Here is a 16,410-nt window from a genome sequence, read left to right on the forward strand (position 1 = left end):
TGGAAGGCCAAACAAAGTAGTTTCGCTTTCACAACGAAACACAGTGTCACACACGGCGGGCTAGAGTGAGCGGCGGCGGGCCGGCTTGCGGCAACCACATGTGACGACCCCGGGCTGGACTCCGCTTCATCCACAGTGAAAGCCGATCCGGCGATCCACAGCGCGAAGTTGATGTATTTCCTCAGCGACCAGCACAGATCAGCTCCAGGCATGACAAAGCAGATATCGTCCTCTTTTGGAAGGCCAAACAAAGTAGTTTCGCTTTCACAACGAAACACACAGCGTCTTCACGACATGGCGGCACCGGCAACAACAATACTACAGCGAGAATAAAAGTTACGCCTTCTTTCTTTGCGTGAACATTTGGGCGGTGTTATGCAAATCTTCCCACATCGTGACGTAGACATGTGGGGGCGTGTTAGAACGAGCTGTTTTAGGCATGGTTGACTCTTAACTTTTATAAAGAATATCTCTTTAAATTTGAGACTTTAGTTTTTGCAACTTTGCAACCAAGAGCTTGTAACACTCCAAAGAGAAAGGAAAAATTTAAATCGCATCATATGACCCCTTTAAAATTAACCATTGGTCTAAGTAGGACACATTTATATCATGCTAACCACAGTTAAAACCACACATATAGTACCTCAGTACCATGGTAAAATGGAACTATATGGTTTCTATTTATTTGAATGAATAACTGTAGTCTAAATCTAGCATAGCATTAGTTCTGGCAGGTCACATTAGTCCAGCTCGCATCAGCTGACTCTCAGCTGATCCCCATCAACCTATGGGATTACGACACCTATCTAAGCATTCATATATAAGGTCCCTCAGTTATCAGCAGTTTTCGCATTGCTCAATAGCTAATTACCCTCCTCCATCCCCAACTCCTCCTCTGTCCGTCAGGATTCAGCCTTCTGATTCTCCTTTGAATCAGACTAATTCTAAAATGTGTACATAACATTATTGAACTTTAACGATATCTGCAATACATTTATGTTGGTTCTGTTCTGTTTACCCTGGGGGGGTTATCGCTGCTCTCCCTGCTCTCATCCATGCTAGGCTGCATGGATGCGCAGGGAGTTCTTGCCCAGAACAGAACCATACCGCCAATCCAAACTGTATGCTAATTGTCAATCATCTTTGACGATAGTGGTCCTGACAGAAATGCATTTAGTATAAATGCACAAATGCTATAGCTTAATCACAAAAACAAAATCACATTATTTAGAATTAATTCGTTTTTAATCTCCATTCATCTGGCCTTGTGGTGTGTTCATTTCGGAACCATTTAAACCGTTGATGCACTGTTTACAGTTACGATGCATCAAGATATCTCTTTCACATGACGTCTCTTTTTTGATTCTCTCAATGGCTCGGAGATGTTCATCTATCGATGTCCGGCGTAATAGAGTGCTAACAGCTCAGCGTGATGAAGACTGAAATAAGATAAAGCCTCACCGAATGGGTTTTCACTCTATCACAGGATGAGTAATGTCTTTTCAACAGCACAGCTACTCCTACACACAAGCAGACCCATGAACTAATACTAGCCAACACCACAAATGAGGCCGGTTTTCATCCAGCGGTGATGTCACTTATTTGGTTGCCAAGGATTATTAATCACTACTTTTCATGATGTGTGAAGGTTCAAACGGAGTACGTGACCTGACTTGACACCAGTTTGTTTCAATATCCAATTAGACATCAGAGTTCATGACGACAGAAATCGTATTAATGTAAAGTGAATTTGCATTCCCAGCATGTGGTACATGCAGCCCTCATAGCCTGTTCGTCCTGATCACAGCAACATCTATGAGGTGTGATTTGAACGCTGCCCTGTTGTGTGTGTGTAGGTGTTAAATGAGATGATCTGGCCGTCTCAGTCTCCATCATCCACAGAAAAACCAAATCATCCTCCACGCGCCACTGTGTCCTTGGGCTGTGCGCGCTGATATGATGCAGAGTGTTTTTGTGTCCCTTTTTGTACAGTTAAATCTAAAATGTTCAAAGAGTCAGGGCAACATCAGCTGTATCCTGCAAAGCATGATTGTAACTATTTTAAATGAAAGCTAACAGTGGGAGTGTGTTACAGTGATTTGATTGCTTTTATTAAATGTCGGCATCACTAATACAATAAAAAAGTGTCCAATATGTTCATGATATGGCCAATAGCTGATAAATGGCTAATGTTGAAATTCTATACTGTTTTGCCTTATAAAGTTTGTAAAACTACTTATTTCAGTGATTTATTTCAATTGCATTTAACAGTGTTTTTAAAGATTGAGTGTTAGATAATGGCTGTATGTAAAATTAATTACATGGTGTGCCAATTAATCAAATCTCAATCTGAGATCGCAAATCACATCTAATCGCACATCAATTTGGGTTGAGAAATGGCCATCCAAAAGATGGTTCAGAGGTGGCCTGAATGCATTTACACTGCATTTAGAATTGTGTAATGCTGAGATTAACAGGTTTTAAATGGACATTAATGGGTTTTTAAAAATGTAATATTGAAATGATTTTTTTAAATGAAATATGAAACTAAAACTGCCAGTAGTTGGTGGCAAGTCATTGTCTTCTTAAAGAGTGAGCCATTCGGTCATTCATTCAACCACTTCTTTCAAATGGCTGATTGATTTAGAAACTAAGCTAGTGACTGTCTTTATGAATGGCTCACTGAATCATTGGCTCACTTGATTCTTTTAAAAACATGGATTCATTCACTAAGGAAACACCACTACCACTGTGTGTTGCTGTTCAGAGATGTGTAACATGTCTGCTGTGGCTTTGTTTAGAACCATTTTCATTGGCGAAAATGAGCAAAAACAGACAATACTCAATATTGTGTTGAAAAGTATTGAAATTTCAATAATGATTCAATACAAAAAAAAATGGAATGTTCAGAATTGAATCCAATAACCAATATCATATGGATATATTGTGCATCCCTACAATTAAAGATACTAATGGACTGTGAGTTTGCATGGATGTGTGTTCATATTTTACAACAGAAGAAAGTGGCTTATCCAATAAGATGAACCCAATAAGAACTGAGTCTGTTTTATGTTGATACTTTCATGATGAGATTTTATCATGCTGTGTTTATGACTTGGACAATTCAAATGTCCCATTTTACAGTTTTGTCCTTGTCTTTTTGCTTGTCCTCTAGGGAGTGACATACTGTGGCGAGAGCTCAGCCAGTAGCCTGACAATGGCCAACGTACCCTGGCACGAGGAGGTCGTCTACTTTGTGCAGCAGCTTGCCAACCTGCTCCCAGACTATGAAATTGCCTGCGAACACGAGCACTCCAACTGTCTGTTACTTGCACACAACAAGGTAACCCTGAACAGACATGCTGTTCATAGCTGCTGTCCTACTCCTGAACTGCGTTTCATAGAAACGGAGCTCGTACTGTAATTTCCTTTTTTCGACTTAAACCACTTTTTAAAGCTGTTACAAATAGATACCACTGCCATTTCTGTAAATGTCATTGAAAAAGTGTTGATATGGGCACTTGCATTAAACTGCCATTCAGGGTTAAACCTTCCTTCCTGCATTTTTATGCTGTCTCCTGACACAGCGCTAGTCATTCTTACAGCCACTCTTGTTTTACATGTGTTTATTGTGACAGCTTCTGTAATGGTTTGCGTGGGCAGTGAGCCCTTACCAGCGGTCTTCTCTCACAAACAAAAAACATATTTATGTGCAAGTATTATATGGTGCTTCAATATCCTTTTATGATTTGCTGTTTGTATTCTGAAATCAAGTACCATAAATTTCTGCATGTGATTCTATGGTGAATATTTCCATTTTAACACACAATGGGGTATTTCACTTACCCAAATAACATAAAGCCTTGAGTGTTTTCCCTGCTTAAAAACATCTGAAATCAGTCTTTTCAGATCCTCCCAGCCTCATCGGGTGTTCTTTGCTGGCCAGACCTGCTTAGCCTAACTGGGAGACCAGCTTAAACCTGCTAAGACCGGCAGACCTTCATCATTTACTCACCCTCATTTCGTTCCAAACTGTATGACTTCTAGAAAGATATTCTGAAGCTGCTTTTGTTAATATAGGGTCCAAAATCTTTCAACAATAAATGGTATAAAAATGAATCATTACAATTTAACTTTTGAAGCGGCACAATCTCTTTGTATGATGAACAGGTCAAAATATACAGATCGAAATAAACGAATACTCGCACAGTTCTTCAAATATGGGTATGTTTTCTTTTAATAATAGCTGACAACAAGTCATGTACTCATGATGCCCGCACTCATTTTTTACTCTGTTGATATCCTTGACAAAGTTTTTAATCAAGTTGATCCAAATTTAGTTTTAAAATTGTTTTAGGAAATGGCTCTGAAATACCTTTTAGTTCTGTTTTAAATTGCAATACCTCAAGCATGGTTTTCTCTATAAAAAAAACTAAACAAGCCAGCATGGCATTAAAACCAGAACCAGGCAAGGTTTGATGTTAGTACATGGATTCATTTAACAAGGCCTTTATGTCCTTCTTGGAGTGTGAATGAACCCCATTGACTTTAATAATTTAGGAAAAATATCTGAAACATTGTTCAAAATATCATCTTTTTTTGTGTTTCATGAGGGTAAATAAATTTTAGAATTTTCATTTTCTTGTGCTTTAAGTTTTTTCTTTTTCATTTTTTTTTGGACTTGGAAAACATCTTTCACTCCATATCTGACCCAGTTAACTCCATATTGTGCTTTGAAATGCTGTTATGGAACAATTCTAATTTTACATCATTTTTGACTTTATTTTTCTTGCAATAACTGATATCTTATACTGACCTAGACATATCTTGTCCTTCCATTTCCATGCTTTTTACTTCCTTTTTAACATGTTCCTTGCTTATTAGCTTAATTTCTAAATATTCCATTAATTAATTCAGTTTCTTTCTCTCTTCAGGCGAAGAGAGCTCTCTTACATGCAGTAAGGAACTGTAATTGCATGTGTCTACCTGTTTGCATTTTTTTAAAACCCCTCCATTCATATCTTGTCTCATCATGCAGAGCTACAAACACGCTGGCTGTAAATGAGCTACAGTAGTGGAGAGTCGTAATCATTGTGAGTGCCCAGAGCAACCTCCACTCAAGCCCACACAGGCATGAGAAGGTGCTTGGTCCTCCACTGCCTTACCATCAAGTGTTTGGAAACAAAGCAAAGAGGTTTGTTGGTGGGCAGCTTAAGGAGGCTGGATGTGAGACCTATGAAGATCGGGTGCCAATTTAGTAATAACGACAACAAAAAAACGAATGAAGGACTTTTCACAGGCGTGGGGTTTGTTGGACGAAGATTTTTGCCGTGTTGAGCAGCTCTTAGGCCTCCTCACACCATTATGAACCAATTATATTATAGTTAGATACATGGTCACTCCTTGTGGGCGGGGCTGCATCTCATGATTCACTGAGGAAGATGCTTTAGGGTGTAATGTGAACACTTCAAAAGCAAACCCCCATTGTATCCAAATGATCCTGACTTCTTTGCAGTCTTCAGCAGTCATACAGTCTTGCTTCTGAAATGACACTGAGATAAAGCCAGTCCCCAGCACTCAAGCACTGAGCTGCTTTGCCTTCCTCTGCAAGGTTTTTGTCCCTGCCTTATGCATGTTAAAGAGCTGTCTTTGCATTGCCTGTGACAGACATCTAAATAAAAAGGCATTGAATTTGATGTAAAAATTAATTCCTCACTACGTCACCACCGACCGCACAGGGACTCTCTCTCAACTTGTTCAGCTCAGCCGTGACTCACAAGGGTGCTAAAAAGGCCCATTGTCCCTGTTCTAAGAAGCCATTTTTCACATAGACCTTGGAAGGCCACTATCAGTATTTCATTGCATTGACTTTGTTGAGCTGGCGCATTCCTTTTTTTTATTATTTCAGGGTTGCAAACATTTGCCCTTTATCCGTGGTGTTCTTGACGAGGTAAGACCCTCTGAATGAATTTACAGCTCTTCACTGTTTGGAGCTGACAGCTTATATTCTCATGAAGTTAGTGCGCTGTGTCCTCATAAAGCTCTGCCTCTCTCTCCATGTTCTGAACTGAAGGAAGGAAATTAAAGCATGTAAATTAGGGTTAAACAAGGATTTAAATCCATCAAGAGTTTTACAAGTAGAAGAAGCTTGATTTTCTAAAATGTCCTGTGATATTCTGGTCAGTAGATATGAATCTGGTCCTTTCAATGTAAGTCTTTGGGATATTTTCTCCATTTTATCATCCTGATCATTTAAAAAAGTAATAGCACATCTATTCAGGAAGCAGAACAGTTTAATTATTCACAAAATGTGCAGGGCAAGTTATGCACCAAAGTTTAATACTTCATTTAATACTTAAGGTTTACTTACAGTCCTAAATATGAGCAATAGTAATAGAGATGCTTGCCTTAGTAATGTAGCCTTGAAGCATGTTGCATTTTTCAAAAAGCCTTAGCTGGCCTTATGAACATTCATTAATTCCTAAACAAGATTACCCATTTAAACTTTAAAGTCCCAATAGTTTCTCAGTGACTACACCAGACTGAAGAAACCCCACAGCACACCGTATAGACAAGAGCATCATTAATTTTGGGGGATGTTCATAGTGTTTAGGGAATGAAAGAGGGGCTGCAATCTGTGTTTGGTGATGTGGTGTCCCAAAAAAATAGTGGTCCTGACAGAACCACATTTACATAGTGACTTCATATGTTTAGTGCTCCCAGTTAGCTGCGCAGAAGCAATTTTACAAATGAATGAAGCCTTAAAGTGCACTCTCTCAATGCATGGCCATCTGTTGGAAGGGCAGATGTGGATAGTCTTGCACTCGGAAAATAAAAGGGCTGCCAGTTTCACTCTCTTATATGGCATCTAAAGTTCAGTATTCCTGTCTATTTTCTCCATTTTGGACTCTACTTAAGGAAGCCAGTTTGAAACTATAGCTTGCCAAGTTAGAAGTTCATAATTTATAGTTCAGCTGCCCTTTGTGATATTTATCTGGCAACAAATAAATGAGGATATTAATTAAGGTTACAGCTTCAAACCAAATGTATTGATTATGCTATGTTAATTATATCAATTATCAACCATTTTTATCTTATTGGACAATATTGGGAATTTAATTTGTCTCATACTGTACATTTATATTGTAGTGATGCCTAAATACATTTGTAGCATTTAAAATGGTTGACTTTGGCACACAAAAACCCAGTTTGTTTATTTGTTGCTTTTTTCCATTAAAGGGAACTGTCCTTGTGAAAGATAACTCGACTTAATGCTATTTTTAGTTACTTCCCAACACCTTGCTTCCTAATATGAGTAATATAGGAGAACGCTGAGCCAAACTGCATGTGTGTAAGATTGACAAGGAGGGGAAGAGATCTTTAAAGCGGTTGGGGATGTATCCGTGGCGTTCCCGGAGAGACTAGTTGGGCCCCATGGGAGCCTTCATCTTCTGACTGCTGAGTATCTGTGAGAAGGCTATGGAGTGATTCACCTCAGCAAATTACTATGAAATAAGAACATGCAGCCGAGGAAGAAGGTTCCCCAGAGGATGCAAACTGCTTAAGGCCTTACAGACTGACTGCAGAGATAGCTTTTGAGGCTGCCTCTAGGAAGCTTCAGGTAAGCAGCTAAACAGAGGCAATATGACACGAGGACAAAGATCACATTCTTGGCACTGCACTAAGAGGAAATGGTGGCCTTGGCATTTTCAGTAGTGGGAAAGTATGCATGCTTCTCAGTTGTGGTGCACGTGACCAGGTTGTCTTTGAGGCAGCGGGCATCTTTCAGCAAGTTGGACAGTGGTTGTCATCAAGAGAGCCTGCAGTGGTCTGATCCTCTCTTGACAGCTTTGTTAGCTTGGATAGAGTTTGTCCTTGGATACTTGCAATACTCTTCAGGAACTGTCCAAACAAGATGCCTTATTCCAAGTCATTGTTTATCAGCTCTTGTGGTTCCTCAAGTCTTGACTTGAAAGCATGCTTCGCTTGAAAGAGTTATACTTGCTTTCAAGACTTGACTTTCACTCTGAAATGCTTTTCCCTGGACCCTAGTCTCCAGCAACCCAATCAGGCACCTCAGCAATGTCTTCAGAGCAAAATATACTACAGCTGAATCGATTTTGTGGCCATGAGGAGGTCTTGGAAAGAAAGGGCATGTCAAAAGATGGGAGGAACAGGAGTCTGATGCCTATAGCTGATTGCATCACCATGCTGAGCATGGATCACCGTACAGCATCTCATCAGTGCAGTTTGAAATGTAATCAGTGCAGCTCCCCACTAGGATTCTTTACATCTGTGTGTCGGAGAATGGTCTAGAGGTGCTGATGGAAATTGATTAAATGTATAGGGTGGGAAAACAAGCAGAACTAAGCTGTGCCTACACCCTCACATAGAACCAAAGCTTGAGAGTCAAGATTGGGTAAGATTGATTGAAACAGAAGGTTTGCTTGAAGGGACCGGATGGAGACCACAGGTTCTGCATCTCAACTCAATGTGCAAGTTTGTGAGTTATGCATATAGCACATCACAGGCTGCTCCCCAAATGACAATCTTGAATTGGACCCTGCCACCTTCTGCACTTGTCATGAAGATTGTATCCCATTTGATATCCTGTGATTCCGAAGGGTGCTGGAGAGTGCCTAGTTTGCGGCTTCACTCTTGATGTACCGGCATTTCAAGAATGAACTTGAAAGAGGACTTCAAGGACTGCGGATGTCATTTGAAACGGGGCTGCAAATGTCTTTTTAATTAACGGGGTCCTATTATGCTTTTTTTCACTTTTTCAACTTCGTCTGTAATGTTGCTGTTTGAGCATAAAAAAGATCTGCAAAATTACAAAGCTCAAAGTCCACTTCAAAAGGAGATTTTATTTAACTGAAATCACTTTTCAAAAACTACAACGAACGAATCGATTGGACTACAACACACATTTTCCGGGATTTGTGATATCACAAATATCGACAAATGGAACGAGACCTGGTTGAGCTGCACTAGAGAAGGCAACGAGTGTTATCACTATGTCGGGAGACACGCTAGCTTTCCCAAGGCAGACGAACTTAAGAGTGGTTATAATCATCCGGTTTAAATCGCGCTCAAATTGATTTGATTTTGACGCAATATTTACAATGAAGCTCGCAGGCGGCTATGGTAAGGGGCGAGACTTCCCGACCAGGCGCCGAGTGGTGCCAATCACAACACACACTGGCCCAGCTAACCAATCACAGCATATTTCGTATTTCAGAAGGTGGGCCTTCGGAACTATTCGAGGCGTTCATGCCAGACTGAGGAGAGAGGTGTTGTAATAATGTAAAATACCAGGCGCCGAGTGCTGCCAATCACAACACACACTGGCCCAGCTAACCAATCACAGCATATTTCGTATTTCAGAAGGTGGGCCTTCGGAACTATTCGAGGCGTTCATGCCAGACTGAGGAGAGAGGTGTTGTAATAATGTAAAATATGTGAAAAATATCAACCTAGTATGAGAGCCTGTTCTAGTACACCCCCTAAAACAAAATCAAGACTTTGCAAAAGAGCATAATAGGACCCCTTTAAAGACTACCATCTCCGAAAGCAACTTCCTTTGCCCACTTTCTCTGGTTCACACCTGCCCTGGTGTTCAGTAGCAAAGCTTTGCCCAGTTGGCAGTGTACATGGCATGGGAAACACCATCAGACCTCATTAGTCAAAGTGAACACCTGTCAGCCTGGGAGACTCACTCCAATCTTCACCTGCGTGTCCATTTTTGTGTGTTATTTATCACAGTGCTCTATCACCTGCTGTCTTTCTTACCTCTTTTTTTCCTTGTGTCTCTGCAGTTCAAAGTCGACAGGGAGTGGTGGACATGGATTGACTACGAACGCTTCCAGGAGCTCATTCAGGAATACGAGGAGAGCGGAGGCACCAAGAGCTTCTCAGCGATGGACTATATGGCCAAGACCCCCAGCTGGGCCATTTTTGGGGCCCGAGAAAGGGGATTTGACCCCTCGGACACACGCTTCCAAAGAAGGAATAAGACCAAAGATATCTCAGGGTGTTGATGTTACTTTTGCCATCCTACTTTAAGTCTTTAGAGTAATTTGTATTTTTAATGAATGGAATAGATGACCTGATTGACCCGATATTAAAACATACTTTTTTTTAAATTTTAGCCAAGGCTCAGTTTGCTCTCCAAGACTTGCCCTAGGGATGAAATTCTGGTTAGCATATTCTTGCAGATACTTGATAACTCTTTTTTTTTTTTTTTACTTTTGCCATCCTACTTTAAGTCTTTAGAGTAATTTGTATTTTTAATGAATGGAATAGATGACCTGATTGACCCGATATTAAAACATACTTTTTTTTTTAATTTTAGCCAAGGCTCAGTTTGCTCTCCAAGACTTGCCCTAGGGATGAAATTCTGGTTAGCATATTCTTGCAGATACTTGATAACTCTTTTTTTTTTCATGCTGTTTTAATGAATGTTAGCTGCTGTTTTTAGTTATGGTCACAGTAATAAAGAATTTAATTTCCAAGTCCTGTTCACTCTGAGCTCTGAATGTAATAGCTCTGGTACGAATACAGGAGGACAGAACTGAAGAACAAGTGACTTGAATTTAAGGCTTCATTTACCCATACCACCTTAGGGCCTAAATTTAGAGCGCACAAGAGGAAATAACTGCAAAATAAAAATATCACTATAGTTAGCTACGTTAATATCATGTCACCTCAAACTGTGATTTGTGTGTTCTTTTAGACGTTTAGAGGGCAGTTGAGTCAGATGGGACTTTGAATGGAGCGGCCCATGATACAGCTGAAAGCTATTTGGAATCAGAACTGCCCCATAAATATCTCTGTAACAACCACTCAAGACATTGAAATGTGAAATTGCAGTTCTTACTTTTTGCATTGTCTTATGCTGTTGTCTATGTTTTTGTCTTGGGTATTTCTACACAACATTGATGGATTACAAATGTCACTACATGTGTTTGTTTTTTGCATGTATTATTTTATCATTCTTTGCCTTTTTGTGTCTTGCAAAATGTTATAATGCAGTTATGAACCTGATGTTTGTCCTTGATTGGGTTATACTGATATTGTAAATACACCCAAAAGGTATCTACAAACTGCATTTGTTATTCATGCACATCCAGGTACGTTGCAAATGAAATTGAGTTTTGTCGTAGCTGCTTTCTTGGCGTCTTATTAAAACTTTTTGGTGTTCTACAGGGGTTTGAATGTTATTGTAAGAGAAGGGAATGTGCTTGGTACTGAGTGAACTAGGTCACAGCCGTTTCATAGCTCTGAATCAAGCTGAAATCTTTGGTCTTGAGTGACAGATGAGAGGCGTAATATTAAGACCAGACTCAGAGTTCCCTGCTTTCTGTCCCTCTGTTCAAAGTAGAGTCAACTGGTAATGCTCCGTTTATCTGTAGTCAAATTGGGTTATTTCTACTTTACTTGCATATATGTGAAAGTATTTTTTCTCAGCTCCACCCTTTTATTACACTTTGATGTAATGCATGGCTAACAATAGCTGCAATCCTATTCTTTAAGTTCACATTGACTTCTCAAATTAGCAAAAGTTGGTGTCCACTGAGAGCACTTACAACTGCAAGTTCACCGGATTTATCAGAATGTTTAAACTGCACTTTTGATCCCAGCCTCTAAAGTGCCTTGTCTCCTAGTTGTTTAAACATAACAGAACCAGAGAGATGTGTAATGGTCTGTGACAAGTGACAGAAAAGCTATTTCACACCGCTGTGAAAAGGTGCCGTGCTGATCTAGGCTAATGTGACACACTGTCTTCCTCATGCATTTAAGTCAGTTTAGCCACCCGAAGGGAATTCACCACCCAAATACACTCTTTTTGTGGTCCATGAGGGCATTTTATTCTGAATTTAATTGGGTTATATCTGTGAAGTCTGTTGATTTGGACTGTCACCCCTTCTTAGTGTACAGTATATCAGGTAAGTTCATTTGATGAAGTGCTTTAAGGTATTTTTGGTTAAAAGGCTTAGAATAGCATAGTCTCTTCAGTACACATGTACCGTATGTGTGCAGTATGCATAGTACACATTGTTTTGTTGGATTATATACAGTATATAGTGTTTTTGTGGAATTTGGAATTATTCAAGTACATGTTCTTTTTATGTGCCTCAACAAATCTTTAATTTCTCACAGTGTCTATCTCAACCTCCGTTACTAATGGGTTTCGCCGTCATGAGTTCTCTCGGCTATACCACCCTAAACCTCCGTCCCTCGAATGGGTTTCACAGAGCGAGGGATAAGAGACGAGCTGTACTGGAACAGCATGAGCCTCCAGTCTCATTACCTCTGTCTCAGCTTCTGTTTTAAGCCTCCAGTTTTACTGTTCTCTGAATGTTTTTAAGGGACTGAAACCCAAGATCCTGTGCGTAATGGGAGAAATTATTTATATGGACAGTAGGCTTATTTTTTTACAAGCAAGAGCAAAGAAAATGGCTTTAAGTTGACATTGTGTTTTGATGTGTTGTCATAACAAGTGGATGGACCGACAACTCAATTGACAGCTCAAAGGCACATGGAAGATCTGAGGCACAAATTCAAGGGCTGTGTGGCCCTTTCATCAAATGGCTTGTCATTGGAACTCGATTTCAAGTGAAAATGTTTCATAGGTTCTGTCACAACTTTGATTGTCTCATAGATGTGCACACTAAAAGTCTTGCACTGCAAAATGGCAACAATCTGGACCTTTTTGGTCTCAGAATATTTAGAAAGTTAAAAGATAAAAGGACAACAAGCAGTTGTTTTAGTCTTTTTTTCTTGAATATGACATGTCTAATTGGCTCCTTATATAACTATATAATATCACAACTATGATGTTGTGAAGTCTTTTAGTTTTTGCTTTTGTTGGTCTGTGACCCTACAGTATTTTAAAATGTCTTGGTGCATTCCTGAATTTTTTACAATCATAATATTTTGTCCAACAGTATGTTTAATTATCTGATCTAAAAAAATAATAAACTGAACCAACTCTGAAAAAACAGTTTAGCATGGTTAAACGCCATTGCCAACAGATATTTCGTAGACTAGGCAAGCTTGTCTTGTAGTGTGCACTAGTGATTGTTGGGTCTAGGGATTGGACTGTTTGACAGGTACGTTGTTCCAGGACCAACAAAAGATGCTGATCCAGGAACATGTCCTACTTGGCATTATCACAGCCATCACCGCTGCTTTTCTACCTTTCTCTTAATCCAACACTAACCCACTGCCTTAACAACTGAGGCAGGAGCCAATAGCAGCTCTGTTTTGTTGCTGAGAGGCACAACGCTCTGGGCTTCTTGTCAAACAGACAGATTTTGCTGGAGCCAAACTGAGCTGTCCTCAGCCAAAAAGGAAGTTGCTTAAAATGACAGCACCAGCTCTCAAAGCTCTCACCTACTACAGATTCGCTCTGAGACGCAAGTGGAGACCCTAACGGAATATGCTTCTGTTTGCTTTCTTCCAGAATATAATATTAAATTCATCTTTATAACTTCTGATGCTTTTAATTATTGTTTGCTTTCTGTAAGAGCAACATCAATACCGTGATAGGAGAATCATCTCTACTTATTCCCTAATTAACTGATGTGAGTCAATTAACTTCACGGCTGCGAGGAACACAGCTTTGTCTGCCATATGGATGTTTATTTGCTGGAATATTTGCATTTTAATTAAACATCAGCTTAATATATTTATCACACAAAGTAAATCACAATGTATCCCACATATTGCACATTATACATCTTAATGCCTATAAACAAAATGCCAAGTGCATGGGTGTCTGTGATCCAATACTGGCCATAGGTTAATTATATGGCAACCTCTGGTCTTCTTGCCATCACAGGGGTCCTGGCCGGTGAAAGAGGGCTAATAATATATGTGAATGACTAAGGATATACACAACATCACTGCCTGTGCACACTGTAAAAATAGCCTGCAGGCACAAGGCCAGCTCGCAGCGCTTAGTCATGAAACAGCATAAACAACAGCACAGTCTTATAACTAAATAAAAATTATGGTACTACAGTTTGTTCTGTTCAGTAGTTTTCTGTTCTGCTGTTTTTTGTTTAGTTTAGTTTTTTGTTTGTTTTGACCTGACATGGATATTTGGACGTTGTACTATGGCAATGCAGTGTTTTTATTTTATTTATTTTTTAATTAAATTCTTTGAAGTGCTTCAGAGTAAATACATGAATATGATAATATCCAGAATGAACCTGCTAACCTTTGGATAACTTAAGCAGTGCTTAATGTTTGAAATTTTCTCACACTCTTTGCTTATGGTTTTATTCCCTTTCTCAAGATGTTGCTGAGACAGCGATTGTGAAGTTGGATGTTGATTACGGACCTTGTGTAGAGACTGGCATCTTTTCACAGTGCCTTGGAATCCTTAAAGTAACAGTTCACCTCAATACAGTCACAGTGATTCTTGAGTTAAGTGGTAACTTGGTCTGTTACCCACACAAATCTATTGCATGATTGGAGAACACTTGGAATATAGAGTTATAGGGTCATATGGAGTACTTTTATGTTTTTATGGTACTTCTGTGGAATCTTAAAAGCCTCACTCCCTGTTCACTATAATTGCATGGATTGACCAGACTTCAGGATTTCTCCTTTTGTGCCCCACAGAAGAAAAAAGTTAAGGTAAATAATGACAACGTTTTCATTTTTGGATGAACTGTTTCTTTAGGAACATCTGAATATGCTAGCATTTGGAAATGTAGCTGCTCTTAGGGCAGAGAGGGACAGCTTGATGCCAGTTGACACAGTGTCACACCTAAATGTGTCCTCATGCGCCACAGGGTCTCTGTCAGTGTATAGCTGACTCACAACACAGCCTGTCCTGAATAAAGTCCTTCACTTCTTGCACCATTCTCAGCCTGAATTTTGTGTTAATGATCTTGTAACTGAATTTATGTTAAATCCAAATAATTACCATTTACCTACATAAATCACAACCTTTGTTTTTAATAAAAAGGTATCTGTGTTGCTGTCGATATCAGTGATTATTGGCCTTGATGCTTCATATAGAATGGAAAAGAAAGCTAACTAACATCTCCCATCCCTAACTCAGGGGTTATTCTGTTAAAATGACCTTGTTTTAACAAAGATACAGTGTGTCTTTAACGCGTGTTGACACACACAGCGAGAGACCAGTAAAGCCTCAGTGAGCAGAGCGCCAGCTATTAACCAATGTGTAATGGAGAGCTCAGAGACACACCTGTGTGTCATTTATCTTCTCTTCAGCCCACCACATGCCATATTCCATCCATACTTCAGACTTCCTTCCCTCGCAAATATTTTTATCCCTCAAATCCTTCTTAATAATACAATTTCCCTGTGAAAACGCAACATGTTCCACCTGGTTGCCTTTAATTTAGCAAGGTATTAGCTTTGCATTGTTGGATTCAGCTGTGCTGTCATGAACATTATGAGAAACTGGGTCAGTACTGGTACATTTAAAGGGATAGTTCATCCAAAAATGAAAATTGTGCCATTTACTCATCCTATTGTCTTTCCAGACCTGTATGATTTTTGGTCCCCATTCATTTTCGTTGTATGGAAAAGAGCAGCACGGACACTATTCAAAATATCTCCTTTTTTATTCCTATGTATATTATGGCAAAGCTCTGTGTATAAAGTTTAATATATAGTATATTCAACTTTATTTGCATACAGTATACTCACTTAAAGCGATATTTACAATTTAGCAAAAATCAACTGCTTGATTGTCGCAATATTGCACAGCTCTATAACTATATGTGTGTATATATACAGTATATATATATATATAATCGCAATATTTGCTCTTTAGCTAATATCAACCGCTTGATTGTCACAAAATATGACTATATTATCGCACAACTCTTTATAATGGATATATATGTCCAACTTTATCTGCATAGGCATACAGTATACTGCACATAAAGCAATGTTTACTATATAGCAAATCTCAATGGCTTGATTGTTTATATTGTTGAAAAATGCTAACTATATTTTCGCCCAGATCTGCAAAATGCGACTGTAAGGCATTAAGATATTATAAACCTTACATCTTGATTTCCTGTAAAGCTGCTTTGATACAATGTGTAATGTGAAAAATGCAATACAACTAAACTTGACTTGTACTATAGAGGAAAGTAAGTCAGGTGAGTAAATAATACAATTTCACGTTCTTAGAACTGTTCCTTTGATATGCAGATTTTGGAAAGAAATGCTTGTTCACTAACAAGTTCCAAGCACACTGCTTTTTTTGGCTTGGTTTGGGTGCTAGCTGGAGCGAAGCAGGTTGCTCTACTTAGGCTAATGAGAATAAATGAATCGCTTTTTCATTTCTTTCAAAGCATTTTCACACGCCCTGACACAGACTCGCTCTGTGAAGCAAAATTGAGAAGAGCGTTAAAC

General features: G+C 39.2%; 1 protein-coding gene across 1 annotated transcript in view; it reads left to right on the forward strand.

The window, feature by feature from the left end:
* Positions 1–11,208, forward strand: part of LOC107554250 (S-adenosyl-L-methionine-dependent tRNA 4-demethylwyosine synthase-like) — a 70,644-nt gene extending 59,436 nt beyond the window's left edge. The window contains exons 14-16 of the mRNA XM_016236707.1: positions 3,176–3,343; positions 9,819–10,056; positions 10,259–11,208. Coding sequence (XP_016092193.1) covers positions 3,176–3,343; positions 9,819–10,040 — 390 coding nt within the window. The 3' untranslated portion in view covers positions 10,041–10,056; positions 10,259–11,208. The remainder of the gene's footprint in view (positions 1–3,175; positions 3,344–9,818; positions 10,057–10,258) is intronic.
* The last annotated feature ends 5,202 nt before the right edge of the window (positions 11,209–16,410 follow it).

The sequence above is a fragment of the Sinocyclocheilus grahami genome, unplaced genomic scaffold (assembly GCF_001515645.1).
Source record: "Sinocyclocheilus grahami isolate Dianchi unplaced genomic scaffold, SAMN03320097.WGS_v1.1 scaffold496.1, whole genome shotgun sequence".
NCBI classification, from domain to species: Eukaryota; Metazoa; Chordata; class Actinopteri; order Cypriniformes; family Cyprinidae; genus Sinocyclocheilus; species Sinocyclocheilus grahami.